General features: G+C 36.9%; 2 protein-coding genes, 2 long non-coding RNA genes and 1 pseudogene across 7 annotated transcripts; 1 reads left to right on the top strand and 4 right to left on the bottom strand.

Annotated features, from left to right (window-relative positions):
* Positions 1 to 21,216, bottom strand: part of LOC148737851 (uncharacterized) — a 161,881-nt pseudogene that overhangs the window by 105,443 nt on the left and 35,222 nt on the right.
* Positions 622 to 7,278, bottom strand: LOC148737858 (uncharacterized). 3 transcript variants are annotated; one of them, XM_088748888.1, is made up of 13 exons: positions 6,994 to 7,278; positions 6,414 to 6,508; positions 6,143 to 6,225; positions 5,858 to 5,934; positions 5,461 to 5,553; positions 4,871 to 4,961; positions 3,861 to 3,942; positions 3,239 to 3,361; positions 1,590 to 1,727; positions 1,460 to 1,501; positions 1,301 to 1,355; positions 1,019 to 1,078; positions 622 to 853 (listed from the first exon to the last, which is right to left on the bottom strand). In XM_088748888.1, exons 1-13 carry the CDS (start codon positions 7,160 to 7,162, stop codon positions 765 to 767), a joined length of 1,197 nt encoding a protein of 398 aa, XP_088605014.1. In that variant the 5' UTR covers positions 7,163 to 7,278; the 3' UTR covers positions 622 to 764. The 3 variants fall into 3 exon arrangements, with proteins under 3 accessions (XP_088605014.1, XP_088605015.1, XP_088605013.1); XM_088748889.1 differs by having other exon boundaries at positions 622 to 847; positions 3,239 to 3,357; positions 3,857 to 3,942; XM_088748887.1 differs by having other exon boundaries at positions 3,239 to 3,357; positions 3,857 to 3,942.
* On the top strand, positions 7,660 to 12,534 carry LOC148737859 (uncharacterized). Its single transcript, XR_015996693.1, has 2 exons — positions 7,660 to 8,637; positions 10,951 to 12,534. It is a non-coding gene; the product is annotated as an uncharacterized LOC148737859 (long non-coding RNA).
* LOC111338632 (uncharacterized) lies at positions 11,092 to 15,026 on the bottom strand. Of its 2 annotated transcripts, none has more exons than XM_088748891.1 (3): positions 14,670 to 15,026; positions 11,868 to 12,162; positions 11,092 to 11,550 (listed from the first exon to the last, which is right to left on the bottom strand). In XM_088748891.1, the coding sequence occupies exons 1-3, from the start codon at positions 14,714 to 14,716 to the stop codon at positions 11,092 to 11,094; spliced, it is 801 nt and encodes a 266-aa protein (XP_088605017.1). In that variant the 5' UTR covers positions 14,717 to 15,026. The 2 variants fall into 2 exon arrangements, with proteins under 2 accessions (XP_088605017.1, XP_088605018.1); XM_088748892.1 differs by lacking the exon at positions 14,670 to 15,026 and adding an exon at positions 12,729 to 12,940.
* Positions 16,961 to 18,314, bottom strand: LOC148737860 (uncharacterized). The gene is made up of 3 exons (XR_015996690.1): positions 17,975 to 18,314; positions 17,693 to 17,752; positions 16,961 to 17,523 (listed from the first exon to the last, which is right to left on the bottom strand). It is a non-coding gene; the product is annotated as an uncharacterized LOC148737860 (long non-coding RNA).

Genomic DNA, 21,216 nt, shown 5'->3' on the forward strand with positions numbered 1-21,216 from the left:
TGTTCTAAGACGGGGGCATTGAAGTGCATTTGCACTTCCGAGACAAGACACATGGGAAAACACCCACTGGATTTTTACCATTGCTGCCATCTTGAGAATAAGAGGTCCTTACCATGGGAACTGGTTATTACCATTGATATCTACAGATGTAAAAAAACTACTACGACTACTACTACTACTTTTTCCAGTTAGTTGCCGCCAAAAGCCACATAGGATGTTTTTAACTTTGAGCCCTGTATAGCCCTGTATAGTAAACACAAGCTGAAGTAAGTTTTTGTTTGTGGCAAATAACATTCCTTTGGAGCATTACATTTTTTGAGTTAGTGGAGCATACTTCTTTGTCCCCAGGGGAGGGGCATTGGTAGCTTTATGTTGAACAATGTTATCGTTGGTTAGGGGGTTTAGGAAATGCCTTTGCAAATGCCCAAGGGTTCCCCAGGGTCACCCTCTTCTCCCCCCCCCCCCCGGGACGGCCGCTGGTAAGTGCATAATTACCATGATGACTAAAACAAAAATTTTTGTTATCAGTGGCATGTAATTATAGCTTGTTGATCTCTTTGCCTCTGGAAAATGTTGTCAAACAATACCAAATATCTGGCCTGATTACTGTCAATTAATACATATTGGAAAACTTTATATCATTTATTCTCATCAAATTTGCAAAGATAACTTTTTGACAAGTATTAAAAGAAAAGTTAAGGCTATTTCAATATACAAGACATTACATGATAATTTTTGCACTTATTAATAACTTCATCTACACTTTAACAAGGTTTTTCGTTTCCTTCTTGCTGAGATTCATTATTTTTCTTCTTTCTTCTCTTTCGGGTCTTCTTTTTCTTCATTTCTGGTTCTTTGAGGATAGTAAGAAGAAATTTATGTTGTCAGTCCTTTATAGGTTTTTGCTAATGGTCATGCAGGATTGGAATTTCCCATTTTGGAATGCTTAGAGCAAATTAGGAAACTGGAGAAATTCATCAGCCATGAAACTTAATGAATTTTGTTTTTTAAATCTTACCCTCACTTAAAGTCTTCCTCTCCTCAATGTCATGTCTTTGCTCTCCCAAGTCCTTGTCATCTTTAAAGTTAAAGAGAAAGGCCTTGATTTTTTTTCGTCTTGCAGTTCGCCGTTAAATTTGTATTATGCATGAGTATATAAAAATATAACTTTATAAAGGTGATTTCTTGTTACTTTATTTAAGGTTTGCTATCTTTAGAAGTACAGAAACAAATAGGTTTACAGCTTCATTTTTTCATTTTTCATTTTTTTAAAATTCTGTAGAGAGAATTCTCTACTTACCAGGAATAGTGGAATCGAGAGATTTATCAGAATCAAACTTGCCATAGAAAGTCACCTGAAATCAACCAGAGTTGTGAAAGATAAGTAAATTTAATAAGATCGATTTTGAAGAAGAAAAAAAAACTAAGGGACCAAATGATCTGTTTTGATTTTTCTCACCTCATCATCTTTTCCAAATATTTCATTTGCTTCATCTTTTTTCTGTGAAATAAAATAGACATAAACCATTTTCTTTTAATTTAGCTGTTACTACAGGGCCTTTTCAAGATCCTTATTACATGTTACTTACCCTTGTTATCAGGCACAATTTTTCTGATTGGATGAGATTATCAGTGGGTAGTTTTGTATCAGAAAAAAAACCAGATTCAAGTTGATGTAATGTAAAATAATCTTGGGAAGTCTCTTGACCCACCCAGTCATACACCTCCTGTAAATAAATTGATGAGAAAGAATGTAAGCATGTTGATGCGTAATTATTAAAGGCCATGCATTACAGTTGTATAGAGTGCAGGCATATCTATTTATCAGAGCAGGTATATATATATATATATAATTAAGCCTCCGAGGAAGAGCGAGATGTTCGAAACTTCGAGCTAATCAACCAACAAAGCTACATTGGAGTTGGCCTCTTGACCATCACTTTTCTGCTTATATATATATATATTTAACAATTATTCCACGAGCGCGCATTGGATATGAGATGATAAATAGGCAACGCGACGCGTAGCGCCGAGTTGGCTATAATCATCTCATATCCAACAAGCGCGAGTGGAATAATTGTTTTATTACAAACCTTAAATCAAATTATTAAATTCATTAAATTTTTAGCTCCCTTTTAATTTTAAGCTGACATGTCCTTACCATATTTGTAGATTATGGTATATTGGGTGATATACCATAATGGCTAAGCCAATAAAAGGTCTTGAATTGTATTATCCAATGATCAAGTTTTTAATAAATATAATATATATCATGTCCAAATTGAGCACTCTATCTAGGATGAGTCATTGCTGCTGCAATTGCGCATGCTCGCTAGTTTACTCTAGTTTGAACACTCTGGCATGGCTTAGAAGATACCACAAAGGTTGGGTCGTTTGGGGTGACCGTCTCGGCTCTCCCCCATCCAAGCATCAGCACTGCACTGATGAGGCCCAGAAGGTTAAAACAGTACTTTCTGCTGTTAGATATATTTAACAATTATTCCACTCGCTCTTGTTGGATATGAGATGATTATAGCCAACTCGGCGCGTAGCCGAGGGCAACTCTACCTTCTTGAGTGCTCTCCAAACTCCCCACGTGCTCCATAACTCGATAGTGCACAGCTGAAAGCATGAACCAATTGTTTTAGAACATAGCCGGTGGAATTGTGCATCAAATCCGATGCGAAAAACGGACAGCAATATCTGTTGAAGCGAATCGTGACGGCGCTGATGCCGAGTATCCTTTTCCTTTGTTTTTCTCTTTTTCTGCCTCATTTAGGAACTCTAGCCCAAGGGAAAAGGTCCAAACATTGTCTTCGTTTTCGGACTAGTAGGCCGAGTTTCTGTTTGTAACCATTATTGTCGCGAAATATATTATTTTTCCCCGCGCTAACAATGGCCGCTGGCACGAAAAAAAATTTCTGGCGAAGTCGGATTTGCTGACGCTATCAGCGTGCACTATCGAGATTTTGAGCACGCTTGCGTTGGATGAATTTGATTGTGCGACTCTGCTAGCTATGTTTTAATTTGTAATAAGAAATCGGATGTCACAATGCACAGATTTTAGATTATGGTATATTGGCTCATATACCATAATGGCTAAGCCAATTAGAAGTCTTGAATTGCATTATCCAATGATCCAGTTTTTAATAAATATATATATATATGCCATAAGGTACTTTATACTTTAATCTATTTTATTTGTAATGAGTTATCATTCAACTGTTTCAGAACTCACCTGATATGTTCCTTTTGGTAAAAAATTTCTTGTTATCTCCCTCTCATCTTCAAGGAGAACCTTAGTCCGGAAACACTCCCCAGCAGGTTCTTGGGTGAGACATTTTTTTCTCATGGCTGCTACCTGATATCAAAGTATTGGTATTTATCAGGTCTTTGATATATTGTCAAAAGTCAATCACCCAAAGCATGCAGCATTATACAGCTTACCACAAATGAAATTTCTTATTCAAAGGTCTTCCTTAATTTGGTAGCAATTGTTCAAGACATTAAATTCCCCCTTTTTTTTTTATTTTGGCAACATAAGCTATGACCACCACATGAAGAAAAAAAACCAAAAACACATGAAAACCAAGAGTAGGGAGGTTTTTCTGAACAATCATTGACCATGAAGTTAATTTGCATTCCTTTTTGCAGAAATTTGAACTGCAACAGTTACACTAGCTACGCAACTCCCTTTCCACCATGGTTATGTTATGTTTTCACCAGTTATTGCAGCACATAAAACTCATAGAACATGATTTTGCACATTGGGGATTTATATTATTTGTTAGTACTTTGATGAAAGGTTCCAGAAACAATAATTATTTTGGTTTAATTTGTAGTATAAAGAATTTACTTACTCTTTTCGCTTTTTCTAGTAACGAGGAGCCTTCTGCTCTTTCGATCCCTTTGATGCTTGTCCCCGACCTTTCTGCTACTTGACTTTTTACATGAAATGTTTACAAATTTTGTTAATCTTTTAACAATAGTTGAATATCATGAGTTAAATCAGCTCTAAGAATTTTGTTGATCCAATTTGATACAAGAACAGTTCCAGATTTTTGTATAGGTAATCACATGACTTCCAGTGCAATTTGGAACAAATAAGCAAGAGTAGATTTTTTCAAAGACTAACAAAATTGCATGAGCCCGTAGGGCGAGTGCAATTTGTGGTCTTTGAAAAAATTTAGAAGTGCTTATTAATTCCAAAGTGCACGAGAAAATCATGTCATTATCTATTAATAATATACATGAAAAAATACGAGGTAGCTTCTCATAACTGCGCAGAAGAAAAGTGTGCGCATCATGTGCAAAAATAATTTATTCAAACAAGTGACATCTGCAAGTGACATTGACCTTGACATTGACCTTGACATTGACATTAACCAATGATTCTGAACAATCAGAATTTCTGGTTTGTTTCTTTCTTTGCGCTGAATTAACCCTCTTTTGCACTGAATTAACTCTCCTCTGCACTGAATTGACTGAAAACTGCATTCATCTTAACCAATAAGAACCAAGAAATTTTTTCATGTATATTATTATAGCTAAAATTAATTTTGTGGAAAAAATTCATTAATGAAGGAAATCTTTCTTATGGTTTTGTTTATGCCTTCTTGTGCATTTTATGCTATTGTTTTACAAAGAAATGTGATATTTGCTTTAGATTTAATTTTATCATGGTATGGCCCAACTCTATGCATGAAAGACAACGACATTTTTGCCTCCTTTGTATGATACATGAAAAGGCAGTATTTGTGCGTGAAATTTATCCTTTTCTCAATATTTTCCCTAATGTGACTAATCTCTGCATCCAAAACATTTATAACTAATTGAAAAAATACTAGATATTCTCCAATGGTTTACTCACCAATCTCTTGTAGAAGTAGATGACAAATGTTCACATAAGTGACAAATTGTATGTTCCATTTGATCATCACTTACATCTTTCAGGGATTCTCCTAGGTGTAACAAAATGTCTGATGCTGATTGTAAAACTATAAGTTTAAAAACTGGGTAACCAGTTCAATATTAATTCAATATGTAAAACCAAACACTGTTAACAGCTATTGGGACAATTTTATGAGACATTTTTAAGTTAGCAATTTTTCAAATGTTACACTTTTCATTTTTAAGTTATATGAATCTCCTCTAAAACCAATTCACTCCACAGAGTAGATAAGTATGAGCCATTTTTCGCAATGACACACATCAGGAAGGAAAAAATATAGATTAAGACTCTACAACAACCTTAATTCAGAAATACATTAATTTCTTATTAACTTCTTCACTCCCAGTTAATTAGCATGTTAATTCTTAAACTTAAGTGGCAAATTCCTGTAACTGATTTACAAAGAAATGTGTATCAGCTAGAGGAGAGATTTAACAGTCAGATCTCGGGAGTTAAAGGGTTAAGAGGGTTTGATAATTGTCATTGATTGGCAACATTTTTCAACTTACCTGAAAAGCAAACATTTAGACCGGGGTTATTTTCTTTTGGAGTAAGGATCATCAACTCACTAAATGGACCTCTTCTTCCAAATGTGGTCCTTACTGCAGATGGAAAATAGTCAAGTATTTTAATGACTTTGAATGTTATGTTTTGATTTGGGGAAGCTATGTGTTTAAAATTTTGTTAGTGTTCTGTTGAAAGGAGAATTGCTCTGGATTCTTAATTTTGTTATTAGATAGACAGGTCCTAGACATCAACATTATGAACATTGGCTTTACCCACAAATGTTAATTGTGTAGATTTAAACCTATTAAATTCTATTAAACCTCATTCTCGCAGCATATGCATGATATTACTATAATTAGATTAGGTATTGGTATATATTTTAATCAACAATATTACTACCTTGCCTTCCAGTTTGGGTCTTAGCACTTTCAATCCACAAGTAGATAGACTTAAATTGTGCCAAGCACTTTAACAACCTATTTTAGGTGAAACCAAAGGGGAAAAAAGGAGTTATTACAACAATGGGGCACTGGTTTCTTAACAGATTGATTTGCTTCAAAACATGATATCAGTAGTCTAAATAATCACATTCTTTATGAGTTGAAGATTTTTAAGGTAATTAAGTGTTTCTGGTTTTGGAAGCACTTAAGAACTTAAATATTTCAAGTATTTTAAGCACTTTACCTTGCCATGTGTTCCTCGTTGTTCCCAGGATAAAATATGGCCAAGACCAACACTTTCTTGGCTCTTACAGCTTGATGGCAGATCTACATTTACAAAGAAACGTTCGAGAAAAAACAATGCATTGATATGTGCAATTATGTAATTTTCGGGTGATAATCAAAAACTCTATGTTAAGAAAGTACTTGATCTGAGAACAGTAATTGTGGCTTTAAATTTTGCATATCACTGTGGGTTACTGACTAGCGAAATATGAAGGGTCATCAACACATACCTCCTTGAAGTCGACATTCACAAAGAGGGGCTGGACATCTCTTTGGTCAAGCACCTCTTGGATGCATCGGAAAAGGTCACTGAATTGACTATTATCTAAATTGAAGAGAAATTAAACATTACCCCTAACAAGTAAATGATTAACAACTATGAATTTCCTTCCTTCGAAAAAACTTTAGCTCTTAATTATGTATCTACTAAAAAGATGCAAACTTTATTCTGGAATACAATGAATATATGAAGCTCATTTATTCTGGAAATAGGTTAATAATACATAAAAAGGTAATGTCGAAGCTATACCACAAACCTGGCACAGGGTTTTCATTCTTTACTGTTCTCATTATATTCGTCAGCTATATTATTTACCCTACTTTTATTAGCGTTACTCATTACTATTTCGATCCTCTCCTCTCCTTAAGTGCTTCCAGTATGACTGTACCAGCAAGTTATAAGGCATCAACTTTCGTAGTTATTTGTGACTAGAAATTTGTGGGTTGCTTGATATCATGGGATTTTATTCTATTCGGGATAAGGATTTTTTTAATTGATGCTTTTTAAGAACCATCAAACCTGCATTATACCTCTTTCCTGGTCTGCCGAAGTTGATTTTGTGGAGTCTGAGCTTGCAAAAACAGAGTTCACAAGGCTTTCATCATCAGATTCTGATGTTAAAGAAAATGCCTCAGAATTCTGATCCTCCACATCTGTTGCCACATCTGCTGCATGAGCTTCTGCACTGGACTTGCGCATAGCATCTAAGATTTAATTTTTAATGTCTTTTTGAGGAACTTTCTTGTAGAATTTAAAAGTCACATATAAAGTGACGTCATTTAAACATTAAAAAGTCACATACAAAGCCAATGAAATTTTTAGGGGAAAGCAATGTTTGTTTGAATGCTATTACAAACATAGTTCTATATTACGTACACAGCACTGTAACTTTTTTTATTCTCATCGATATGGTGGAACTTCCTTTTAAAGCAGTCATTTGAAGACGACAGGAATCGAGTTATATTTTCCAAAAGCACTAATCATTAAACACATTTAGGGAATACAGTACCTTGACTTTTCTCAGTTTTTGCCCTTTTGGCCGAAGTGGTATTTGGGTAGTTTCCACCTATAATACAGAATTCCGTAATATCAACTTTATATTTCAAAATGATTTTTATGCATTCTCAGAATTACCTGTTGTGATACTGATCATGAAACATCGCTGCTTAATTTTCATTAGAGCCTATCCATTATGTCTTTTCCAACTGTTGAAATTAGAAAGTGGCGACAGGTTCTTATCCTGAATGTTATCTTTATTCAGACCGATGTATTTTTCCTAAATGAATGCGTATTAACCAATATTTCAAGCAGTTTTTCCCTACTTTTTTACTGGAAAGTAATGAATAGTAATCACGAATAGTAATCAAAGTAATTCAATATGTTCGAATCTTTACCTGGCGTTTCTTTTACCAAGATGAAAATTTTTCTCGTGGTCGTGCCGCATCTTTGGAAAATTAACTTTGCAGCGGGTATGCCTTTTAACACCCTCTCCATCCTGCTACCTCTACTTGTAGACTTGTAAATATGAATGCTTAAATATTATATCAAAAAGTCAGCACAAAATGTAAACCAAAAAAATGTAAACCACAAAATGTAGACCACAAAATGTAGACCACAAAATGTAAACTTATAAGAAAAACAGCTACTTAATTGGTTTCTCTTTACACTTGTTTGCTTTGGTTTAAGATACACATATGCTACGCCAGCAAACCTCTCCTATGAAAATTGAGAGTAAAACATCCAGACCACTAATGGTTATAAAATAGGCAAGACACGAATCACTTTGTTGGTAACTTGGTCAGAAAAGCAAAATTTTATTTATATTACCGGAATGATCTTTTGCACCTACTTGACCATTCTAACTGTGAGCTGACTCGTTTACTTCCTTATGAGTTTTAATTTTAAATCAACTGCTTTAAACATCATGCACAAGAGAATATTCTATGTAAATCCAGCAAAAGAATGAAAGCCATACCTTTTATCTTTAAAGCCGCACAATCCTGGGAAAGTCGTTACGATTGCTTCCCGAGTCTGCTTTTTGGTCATTCCAGTGGTGAAACAGACCTCTTGCACCCTTCCCTCCCGATTCAATAAATCCCAGATGTGCCCACGTGGGGTGGATTTAACTTTCTCCTTCAGCCATACCAATTCGCGTCTAACTTCTCGTCCTGAAGGTAAAGATTCGCTACTTGAAGAGGAAGAGCTATCACTGCTAGCCATCTTGATGCTTGTGGAATGAGCAATTATCGTTGATGGGGAGCCTATTTTATATTAGTAGCGTCTCTCTTGGGGTTGTTCGTGGTTACTTCGCACCTTCGCAGGTGTCGTTCGGGAAAAATTTATACGTGCGCTAGTTTCGAGAAAACCCTAACAAACTCTACATCAAAAGAAGGCTTAACAAATGCATTTTACAATGAAAATATCGAAATGTTAATATAATCTAGAAGGTAAAACTATAATTTAGACGTTTTTCTCATTAAGGGAGTGTCAAGAGCGTAGTGACTAAAACGAGTGAACCTACAATTAGCTACAATGACCTCCAATGACCTACAAAAAAGGTGCCAAAGAAGACTAAAAGCCTCATGATGGTGTGAAACCCTTTTTGTTTTGCTTTCTAAAAATATCATTGAGTTAAAGGTTCTTGACAGGCCAGACACGTCTCATAGCGAATTGTTTGTCGCAACTGCTTGTTATTAAAATTTCTCTCTAAGCCAAAAATATATATGACGATTACAGTAATCACTACGTGTCACGTCTGCGGAACCAGTTCGTGTGGCCGCGGCATTGACTGCAAACAGCTCGGTGACTATAGCGTTTGAGTTGCCGTTACTAAAGCCCAGAGCTATCGATGTCTCTGACTTGCTGCTATTTGATTTTCACCTTTAGTGTCCTTTAGCGTTGTTTTTACCCACCATTAGTGTCTAGGAGTAGTTAAAAGCAAAACTTCCAGACGTTTCCAAGGGATTTTGACGGGGGGGGGGGGCATCGGGGGGGATGTGTAGAAAACGAAGACCCTGGGTCTTAGGTCTTCGTTTTCTAGACACTCCGGGGAAACGGCCGACAATTACGGTAACTTTTGTCTGAGTGGGATTCACTCAACGTAATTACTAAAAGAAGAAATGACCTAAAATCTTCATTTACGTCACTGCAGGGATCTTACATTAGCTCACTGTAGGTGATTGTAGGTCATTCCTTGTTTTAGTAACTACGTGTAAGAAATTCTCTTGGTGTTTTTCCCTGGTCATGCCATGCGAGACATGCGACAACATTTCCGGTTTGAATTTTCATTGTCACAAATTGTCACACAATTGTATTCTCAAGGTGGTTTTAGGTGGTTTTAGATGGTTGTAGGTGGTTTTAGGTCATTCCTTTTTTAAGTACTTACGATTCACTCAAGCACTATATCATGACACCTTCCTCGTTTACTGATTGTTAGGAATAATTATGAACATAAACCTTTTTTGTTACCTTTTGTTATGCTAAATTTTCCGTTAGTTGTATCTGTGAGAATAAAAATTCTCACAGCATGTAAAAACTAACTTGATCTACGTTTCCTGGTCACGTCTGCAATGATTTAATGAAACACATGTTGTTGTAAGTGTGAGAACATCACAAGAACGTTTTAAGGCTTATAATAACGACGTTCAGCCCCAGCTACAAACTTAGACTAGCACGAGTCCTTCGATACAAGCTTTTCTTCATCCACGAATAAGTTTTAGACCTTGAGTAGCACTAGGTGAAGAGAGGTTGCATGGGGTCATGCGTGTGGGAATTTCTCGTGGCAAAAGGAAGTTAGCAGAGGAAAGCAGTAAAGAAGAATTTTAAGAATTTCTTCACGACCAGGTGCGAAAAACACCACCATATTACAATAAAATTTACGGCTTACATAGCAGCGAAAGAAATAAACTTTCCGGACAAAAAGAGGCTATTTCACCACGCGCATGACCCCATGCAGCCTCCCTTTACCTACTGTTACTGAAGGTCTAAAACTCATTCGTGGACAAAGAAAAGCTCGTAATGAATGGCTCGTAACCAGGGCTTGCTCTCACGCTAGTCTAAGTTTGTAGTTGTGGCCGAGTGTACTTTTATTTTGAGAAGCTTGAAAACGTTCCTGTGATGTTCTCACACAAGCATATGCTTTTCATTAAATCAATGCAGACGTGACCAGGAAACGTATGTTACAATTGTTTATTGCAATGTGTTAGGTCAAGTTAGTTTTCACGTGCTGTGTGACTTCTTATGCCGCGAATAAAACTCATGGCAAATTTGGCATAACGAAAGGGAACTAAAGAGGTTTACAACGCAACTATCTTTCGTGTATAATGTTCATAATTATTCATAAGAATCATTAAAAGAAAAAAAAAAACAACAACAACAACTCTTCATTTTAGTCACGCGCGTTCTCATCTGGGGGATGAATGAGCCAAGTGCTTGAGTCTCTGAACAAACTTCTTGCGACATACCCTGATATCCGTTCCGTGTTTTAGGATTTGGGGTCATATTCCGTCGTTCCGGATCAGAGTTGGAAGGAAGCAATAAAAGAAACATTGAATTTTCTCTGAAGAAAACAAATGGATCTTTATTGGAGTACTTTATCCATAATTTATAACACTGCAAAAAGAAGCCTACTATACTGTATAGTTGGTGTATTGCGAGGCTACCACAGGCAAGAAATTTGCAATTATGTCGTCAAGACCTCGCCACTGTCTCCACATTCTATCATCGAGGTAGGCCTGGAGGTCATCGCGGGATATTCCACGCCGTGCTTTAAGAGGCATTTTCAAGTTGGCCCACGCCGACTCGGCTTCTTGTGTATGGATACCAGTTGCGGGATCCACAAAATTTTCCGAGTGAACTACAACTCGATGACAGGCGACTCGATTTGGCAAGTGTCTTTGTAGATTGCGATACGCTCCCCAGTCGTCTGTATACACAGTGCTTCCTGGTTGTAGGCACTTAGCCAAAATTGGCAAAAGAGTGGCCCGATCCCTACGCCTGACTACCTGATAGAAGCCCTTGGCGGGACTTGTGGCGGTGTATAGGACACCAAACACCCAGACGTCAGGGGCTCGTCTTCCTCTGTTGTACTAAAATAGAAGATATAGTTCATTACTTTTTTAATGTAACTGCTTCAGACGTCGGAAAATGTTCTAACAAAGGTTTTCCAGCACAGTATATTTGTAGAGTAACTTGACAGGAAACAGTGATTCACCCTTAAATATTTTACACCATCAACTTTGGTGTGAACACTTTTAAGCCGTATACTAAGTTTTTTTAAATCTTGTTGCTAATCGTGTACTTTGAGTAAAATTTGTATGTTTTTTTTTAATACGAATACCTCAGCTCGGGTGGAATTTGTTCGATTAAATGCTGCTACTTAAAACTTAGCAAGTTTTGAATTTACCTTTGCTTTATGGTTAAATTTACTCTCGTCACATTTCACAACGGCTGCTCCTCCGGCTGGAAACGGGAGGAATGGATTTGTCGCTAATTCCACGGAACAAATATCCTCCAAGGCACGAAATACTTTGCAAACCAGGTTGTTTGAGATGGCCAACATCCGCGTCGTCTTCTTACGGCTTAGGTCCACCGACCAGAAGTATATCAGCATAATGAGCTGCCCTAGAGATTGCTTCGGAAATTTGGCAAAGAAAGAATTTTTCCTAATGCTTCGTTTCATTTTGCAAGTAAAGCATCTCCTGAAAAAAAGATTGAGACCAGGTGAGACTACCGTTTTAAAAAATTTTCGGTAGTCGTGAATATCTAGATATCCTCATATCTGTTACAACAAAAAAAGGGGAAAACGAAAAAGAGAATAAATGATGACAAGGGAATCATACATCCTTTTGAGTTACAATTGATTACCATTTTATCAAGTGCAAATGAGGCGTCAGCCGTGGCCCACCTGGTCCTGCCGTTCAAGAAGAATAAACTACGAGCAGAAGTTCACTAAAGCGCTTATGTCGAGGCTGTTTTGGTTTTCGTACAGTTTTTTGCTACTTATTTTCTCTTTTGTTTTCCTTATACAAACAGATCAAGTTGGATATTAAATGAGATTGATTTTAAATTACCATGATTATGGTCATCTTGCTGAGCTTCTTAGTCTTAATAGGATAACTTACCTTCGCGTAAAAGTTTCCATCGAATTCGACAAAATATATCTTTAATCGGAATACTACAAAACGAAGACTAAATATCTGAGGCCTCAAAACTTGATCCATAATTACTTTCATGCAAAATCTAGGCTACAAATACTCTTCCCTACCATCGAAATCCGTCCACGTGGGCATCGGATCGTTGAATCATTATCATGTCTTGGTTGCACTCGCCGCAGTGCAATGGATTGGCCAGTAATCCACGGTTTTGAAGCCATCGAATTATCCTTAAAGGATTCGCTCTCTTTAAATTACTAAAATAATGGAGATCCATGTTGTGCACGAAATAACAAAATCGATCTGCCAAAAGGTTTTATTCACACTATTGTAGACCAGGGGGTGTGCACACTATAATTGCGCAAAACCATACTTGAGTCATTTGCATCTTGACGCGTTGGAGCGAACACCTTCGGCGGCAGCGAGATACGACGTGAATATTACGTGGATTGTAACGGGAATTCACAGTCTGTTGCCATTCCTTCAAAAGTTAAAACGTTTGATGGGCCTACGCGACTCCTGTCGTTCCTCTGTGACGAATTTGTTCTTAGTAGGCAATTGACGTTATTGAAAAAGATTCGAAACTGCAATCTGCCTAAGAATCTCGACACCAATGGCGTTTGATAAACTCGCAACCGATGGCGGGATGAGTAATTTCAAAGTCAGTAATTATATTCCTTGAAGCAAGTTATTCAACTCTGAATTTCCCCTTGACATGTAAACGCATATTAGAGAGAAAGAGGCCTTGTAATAAGTAAACCAACTTCATCCACTAAGCGTAAACACTGGATTTGTAAAAACGGAAGCCCTAGGCCTCCTAAGAACGACTTGGTCGCGCTCCACGTTTAGTGAAAACAAAGAGTTTCAAAATACCCTTCGAGAATACAGGAAACCTAAATGAGGGGTTTGAGAAACGTGTTTCTGGAGTTATCACTTCAGTAGAGAGGTATACTCTTACATCGAAAAAAGCGTGCGCAAATAAAATAACACAATTTTGATAACACAATCTTATCCCGCTTTGCCAAACCTCAATAATATACAGATGCGAAATTATGAAACCTCAAAACTGGCCATTATTACTCAAACCAAATGATAAAGTTCAGTGGTTGAGATTCTGAACTTGCATCCATTGTTTGGACCTCACAATGAATTACAATAATTTATAAACAATATTTGGCAAATGAAAAGGTCAACTTTTGGTTTCACCATTGAACAGCATACGAAGATCACTGTACTTAATTCTCACCTTGAAAAAAAATATGGGGCCACCCTTAACACTCGTTTTTCAAGTGAATAACCTTTTCACGAGGACAAAACAAGCCCTACCGACTAAGATTGACCTAATATTATGGAAATGACAAGAAAAGGCCTTGAGCCAGTTAGGAGCTTTCTTTTTAAATTGTTTATTGAATAAGAAATGTGGAGACAAATCATACCGCAAACAATGCATAATGATAGTTGCTTGGTCACGCCAGTTACCTATTCAAATTAGTTTAATTTTTAATCCAAGAAAAAGGTAATCTTCGGAACGAACCAATATGAAAGAGTTAAAAATCGATCTTTTGATGTACTTGGCTAAAGTAGTTGATTAGCTTCTCCGTGTCCTAGAAAAATTCGGCGTTGTAACTGGGCCAGACTCCAAATCAAAGTAAATTAAGAACGTATCCTCGTTTGCAAGCGAACTCAGTTAAAGGTCAGATCATGGGTCATCTTTACTTTCGGAACGTAGTGACACAGATTTCGCAGGGAACTTTATAAATAAAAATTCCCTAAATCCTCATAGGAGCTGCGTTCGATGTGATCCATCTGAAACCTCCAGTAAACAAGCCTGATTGTAAATAGTTATTGAATAATGGAATGCTGGGGCCAAATTTATTCAAACATGGAATTGTTTCGCGTAATTCCGATCAAAACCCCTTTGGCTATTGGAGGGTAATAAAAACCTATGCTTGGCATGTATGATACTGTAATAAGACTGCGTGGCACTACCTTACTCGTAACTTAAGTTGAAATGTGAACTTACAAAATGCAGCTGAATTTAGTCACGTACTTACCCGGCTCTCGACTCTTGCCTTGTAAACAACGTAGTCACCGGTATCATTTCAAAAGCATAGATGTGTCATCATGTAACAGAAATGGATTGTTTATGCGATGTATTCCACTACATTCCCGTTAGGCAACTTCTGAAATGATTGCCATTCTCGACACACTCGTACCATCGTGGCTGTTGGAAGTCTCGTTTCCTCTCTAAGCCATAGCCATGTCTAAGCTGTCACATCAAGTTGGCACACGCTGTACTTGTTAAAAATTAAAAAAAACCATCGAAGGGAGAAAAAGATAAGGCTGAAGGTGTGCACGAAGCCGGTAAATCGAAGATGTAAAATTACGACTTTGATGGCAAAGTACAAGTTTGAATGACATCGCGGTTGATTCGTTTGAAGACAAAGGCTCTATTCTCTTACTGTTAACCTCAATGACCTTTTCCGGCGTGGGATAGTTGAATCTCGAGCCCGGGGGCATCTTGGCTTGTGTCAGCGGTATGACCTCAAGGAGAATGAGTTACCATAAGCGCCCAGCCTCGAATAAGCGCCCACCCTAAAAGCCCAAAAATTAAATAAGCGCGCTTAATAATGATAAATGATAATAATGGTCTTTATTGATTCAAAACATAAAAATACATTCCTAATGTTACACGCAAATTGAGTTAAAAGAGTTAAAAGGTTAATAATTCCACAAAATTAAATTTACCACCTGATTACGGTTAAAAATTGTTATCTAACTTATGTCTAAAAATTAAACGACTCAGTAACGAATGTATTTTTAAAACGTTTAATTTTGATGCTTGTTCGGGTGCCAGGCCGCGTCCGTAAATTGTAGCTGCAGGCCTTTACAAACGGAATAAAACGGAACAGGGGTGATTGGCGGTCTTAGAAACCTTTTTAAAAATACTACTGCTTCTGTAACATTGATCGTAAATTGTGATTTCTTGTAATAAAATTCCTTTTCCAACAGCGATCTAAAAAAGCATTGTACTGGGGATGAGGTCGGAGTCTCATGCTCCATATGGGCATACGTGAAATTGGGAAGTACTAAGGAATCGAAGAGAAAGTCTATTTCTACCTGCTTATACCCCTCTTTGCGTAGACATCTAAGGACACAGAGGCATTTAACACGTGTATTGAACCTACAGCAACTCTGGAAGGTGACACCTACAATGCTCACATAAGTGGTACAACTAGGGATCCCGAATACAGGAGGGTACAATTCATGATTGGCTTTCAAGGAATGTAAGCCCCTTACATTTGCTAGGGTTAAATAACATTCGATTCCTTTCTATCCATTCTAAGAAATGTTTGACCAATGCCTCAGACATGTCTTTAACTTTGTAAACAGGGGCAATGATGTTTGAAACATCAGCATACTAGAATAACACTGGCAGGATATCTAAGTAGATCTCTAGATCATTTATAAAAATATGGAATAGATAGGGTACGCTTACGCTACCTTGAGTAGTACCTTGATTCAAGAATTTCCAATCAAAAGAAATATTATTGAAGCAAATTCTTTGGTTTCTACCTTTTAAAAAACTCGGGTATAGTTTAATTATATATGGATTTAGTTGGAGATTTCTCAACTTTCAAAGCCTTTCTCAGGCCACACTTTCACTATTTGCTTACACTTAAAAGTAAACCGTTCTGAAAATCCATCACACCCACGTCTAGGGTAATCAGAGAAGAAACTTCAGATGTTAATACAGAGGGTTTCCTTTCATATTTATATATGAATCTTAGCTTATGATACATTAAATTATCCCTTTTAAAGCCTATACCTTTACTTAAATTGGCAGAGAACTTTAAATTCCATGTGTGCGAAGTTCTCTACACTTGTAAATGTATTATTTTATAATTTAAAGAGTATCTTTTATGTTCCTTATAATACCAATAAGATTATAATTGACCCAAAACCGCAAATTTGCTATACAGCTACAAGAAATCGATTGAAAGTGTGGAGTGAAAGCAACACGATTATGTTTTTCTTATAGCCACATTCTCCAAACCAGGAAAGTCTACACCTTTAACATTTTGAAGGGACAACCCTTCAAGATTTCACATGGAGCAGCTTATTAAAGAAATGGCAAACAAAAAAAATAATAACTCCTGACTTGCTTGATGCCACGACCACTGCAACTGTGCCTGTTGCATAAGAAGATGAATTCAAATGCCTCCAGTGTGTGTGATACATGGTTAACCACTACTACTACTACTTTTTCCAGTTAGTCGCCGGCAAAAAGCCACATAGGATGTTTTTAACTTTGAGCCCTGTATAGCCCTGTATAATAAACACAAGCTGAAGTAAGTTTTTGTTTGTGGCAAATAACATTCTTTTGGAGCATTACATTGTTTGAGTTAGTAGAGCATACTTCTTTGTCCCCAGGGGAAGGGCATTGGTAGCTTTATGTTGAGCAATGTTATTGTTGGTTAGGGGGTTTAGGAAATTCCTTTGCAAATGCTCAGGGGTTCCCCGGGGTCACCCTCTCCCCCCTGGGACGGCCGCTGATAAGTGCATAATGACCTTGATGACTAAAACAAAAATTTTTGTTATCAGTTGCATATAATTATAGCTCGTTGATCTCTTTGCCTCTGGAAAATGTTGTCAAATAATACCATCTGGCCCGATTACAGTCGACTAATACATATTTATTCTCATCACATTTGCAAAGAAAACTTTTTGACAGGTATTAAAAGAAAAGTTACGGCTATTTCAATATACAAGACATTGCATGATAACTTTTGCACTTATTAATAACTTCATCTACACTTTAACTAGGTTTTTCGGTTCCTTCTTGCTGAGATTCATTATTTTTCTTCTTTCTTCTCTTTCGGCTCTTCTTTTTCTTCCTTTCTGGTTCTGTGAGGATAGTAATAAGAAATTGTTGTCGTCAGTTGTTTATAGGTTTTTGCTAATGGTCATGCGGGATTGGCCTGAATTTCCCATTTTGGAATGCTTTGAGCAAATTAGAAAACTGGAGAAATTCATCAGCTATGAAACTTAATGAATTTTGTTTGTTAAATCTTACCCTCACTTAAGGTCTTCCTCTCCTCAATGTCATGTCTTTGCTCTCCCATGTCCTTGTCATCTTTAAAGTTAAAGAGAAAGGCCTTGATTTTTTTTCTTCTTGCAGTTGGCAGTTAAATTTGTATTATGCATGAGTCTATAAAAACATAACTTTATAAAGGTGAGTTCTTGTTACTATATTTAAAGTTTGCTATCTTTAGAAGTACAGAAACAAATAGGTTTACAGCTTCATTTTTTCATTTTTAATTTGTTTAAAATTCTGTAAAGAAAATTTTCCACTTACCAGGAATAGTGGAATCAAGGGATTTATCAGTATCGGGCTTCATACACGAGTAAGTCCCTTTAGAACTTCTGCAATAGAACCTTCTGCTATCACATCACACTCTACACACAGTTCCCGCAAGCCAGCATCCTGGAAGCTTTTGCCAGTGTTGGACAACATGGTGCATGCTGTGTGGAATACTTCCATTTTCATAGCCATATCTTTCAATTTTGCGCTTTGTTTCCATTGTCCCTCACTTGCCTTTGCATACAGTGTTAAGTCAATGACGAAGCCGATGCTCTTTAAGTTGAGCGTGTTCTTTACCTTGAGAGACTGCACTAGAACCTTGTGAACGGTAGCCATGTCAGTAGCAGGCACATCGATACTCGGGAGATACCTGTTGACAGCCAGTGAGACAGTTGAACCTCATTAAGTACAGAAATGTTAAATCCATTCTAGCCATTGGCTTTTTGGTTCCCGCACCAGAAAGGTTCTCCTCCAATCTATCTATAATACCCCGCGGGAGTGTTGCTTTGATATATGGCTTGATAGTTTCAGGCAAAGGAGCGATCTCATGCCCCAGTCGGTGTGGCATCTGGATAAGTTGAACATTGTTTGGCATACGGTAACAGTATTTGCTTGGGTGGTTTTTGTACTCCTGCCGTAACTCCTTAAATAATGTCCAGGCCAAAAGAGGTAACAAGGCGCCTGACGCGATCAGAATACTCCGCTGAGATGTGTGTGTTGCCAGTTTAGAGTATAGAAACGCATCTAGTTCTTCTGAAAGTTTGACTGCACTATCACATAGCTCGGTAGGTTTCGGAGGCCATGACATCTTACTAATATTTGGGTGAAGTGCATCACAGAAGTACAGGCCAGCTTAACATTCATATATAAATATGAAAGGAAACCCTCTGTATTAACATCTCAAGTTTCTTCTCGGATTACCCTAGACGTGGGTGTGATGGATTTTCAGAACGGTTTACTTTTAAGTGTAAGCAGATGCTGAAAGTGTGGCCTGAGAAAGGCTTTGAATGGCGACGCACCTCATTTCTGTGTTTTCAAACATACAACCGTTTTTCGCGATTTTCTTTACATATCAAGAAAAACATCTCGATTTCTCCTTTGATGCTGATCACAGAATTTCTTTTTTTGAATTTGTTATTTCATGCTATTCTGACATCTTACTTTTCTACATTTACATATTCGCTCGCTTGCACCGGCTCTACAATCTCTTCTTTTCTACTTTTTATTCCAAACAAGTTAATGAAATGACTTATATCTACTTGTACGTCTTTGGCAGGAACAACAGCAATCCATCGTTTCATGAAAAACATCTTCCCGTCATTGCTTTGTGCAGTGGCTTTGGTTGGATGTTTTCCACGCATCGAGTGGCAGTTTGGGAGTTTACAATGGAAAACTTTGATTAAGGCAAAAAAAAAAAAAAAAAACTGTTAAAACATCGATCGATCCCTTCAGAAAAACACACTTTCTGTGTTGAGTCCATCACCTTTTCAATCAAACAATAAAAAAAATTCAATTGCCGTATTCTGATTCTTGCTGGCAAGAAAGTTGAGAAATCTCCAATTAAATCCACATATAATTAAACTATACCCGTGTGTTTTGAAAGGTAGAAACCAAAGAATTTGCTACAATAATATTTCTTCTGATTGGAAATTATTGAATCAAGGTACTACTCAAGGTAGCGTAAGCGGACACTAACTATTCCATATTTTTATAAATGATCTAGAGATCTATTTAGATACCCTGCCAGTGTTATTCTAGTATGCTGCTGTTTCACTGAAATATCATTGCTCCTGTGTACAAAGTTAAAGACATGTCTGAGACATTGGTCAAACATTTCTTAGAGTGGATAGAAAAAATGGAATGTTATTTAACCCCAGCAAATGTAAGGAGCTTACAGTCCTTGAAAGGCAATCATGAATTATACCCTCCTGTGTTAGGGATCCCTAGTTGTACTTATGTGAGCATTCTAGGTGTCACATTTCAGAGTGACTGTAGGTTCAATACACATGTTAAATGCCTCTATGTCCTTAGATGTCTACGTAAAGAGGGGTATAAGCAGGTACAAATAGACTTTCTTTTCGATTCCTTAGTACTTCCCCGATTTCACATATGCCCATATGGAGCATCAGACTCCGACCTCACCCCAGTACAATGTTTTTTTCGATCGTTGGAAAAGCAATTTTATTACAAGAAATCACAATTTACGATCAATTTTACAGAAGCAGTAGTATTTTTAAAAAGGTTTCTAAGGCCGCCAATCACCCCTGTCGCTTTTTATTACGCTTGTAAAGGCCTGCAGCTACAATTTACGGACTAGGTCTGGCACCAGAACAAGCATCAAAAGTAAACGTTTTAAAAATACATTCGTTGGTCGTTTAATTTTTAGACATAACCTATATGACAATTTTTAACCGTAATCAGGTGGTAAATTTAATTTTGTGGAATTATTAACCTTTTAACTCTTTTAACTCAAATTGCTTGTAACATTAGGACTGTATTTTTCTGTTTTGAATCAATAGAGAACATTATTATTATTGTTATTATTACTATTATTTATCATTATTAAGCGCGCTTATTTAAGGTTACTTCCTACCTTCAGAGGCTAATTTGTTTTGGGACTAGATTGAAGTTACACTTTTTAACTAGTGTTTGCAAAAGAAAAAAAATTAAAAATTTCAAAAAGCGTCCGACTTATTTAAAAAAAAATGTCTTTTCGAATAAAAGTTAATAAATCAGGAAGGTGTCATAATCTCGTAAATGGGCGAATCCACCGGGGGAATATTCGAATATTCGGAGGAATATTACATCGCGCCCTTGACAAATTTCATACGTGGAAGTAATCTGCTCGTAGAAAGTCTTTTCTCGTGGATATAACACAAAACTAAAAATTAGAGAAGAGTCCTTGGGTAAAGAAAAAGAAAAAAAGGTCCAAAGAAGAGAGAGATGGCAGCATTTTGTCAAAAAAAAAAACAAAACAAAACAAAACAAAACAAAGCGACAAAGGTTCTTGGTTTGGCCAGGAGCCGTCGACAAGCTTGGCATCCACTGAAGATCGACAGCATTCAATTATCCTTGGGGCAAAGAGCGGAAAAATTAAAGTCAACACCACAGAAGGTTATAAATAAGATTCTTCGTTGGAATGTGACGAAACCGATGGAGAAAAAGACAGATTTACCCTTTCTGCCGCGGGTTTTCTCTTCGCCGACTTTGTCCATTACAAAACGATCAACAGGGCG

This window comes from Stylophora pistillata, chromosome 2 (genome assembly GCF_964205215.1).
Source record: "Stylophora pistillata chromosome 2, jaStyPist1.2, whole genome shotgun sequence".
Taxonomy (NCBI): Eukaryota; Metazoa; Cnidaria; class Anthozoa; order Scleractinia; family Pocilloporidae; genus Stylophora; species Stylophora pistillata.

Coding starts and splice junctions, on each gene's coding strand:
- LOC111338632 (XM_088748892.1), bottom strand. CDS start 12,892: ATGGATCTCCATTATTTTAGTAATTTAAAGAGAGCGAATCCTTTAAGG. Junction 12,163..12,728: donor CACGTGGACGGATTTCGATG/GTAGGGAAGAGT, acceptor TCTTTTTTTCAG/GAGATGCTTTACTTGCAAAA. Junction 11,551..11,867: donor AATTTAACCATAAAGCAAAG/GTAAATTCAAAA, acceptor CTTCTATTTTAG/TACAACAGAGGAAGACGAGC.
- LOC148737858 (XM_088748888.1), bottom strand. CDS start 7,162: ATGCGCAAGTCCAGTGCAGAAGCTCATGCAGCAGATGTGGCAACAGAT. Junction 6,509..6,993: donor TTCGGCAGACCAGGAAAGAG/GTATAATGCAGG, acceptor TCTTCAATTTAG/ATAATAGTCAATTCAGTGAC. Junction 1,728..3,238: donor TACCAAAAGGAACATATCAG/GTGAGTTCTGAA, acceptor ATTTATTTACAG/GAGGTGTATGACTGGGTGGG.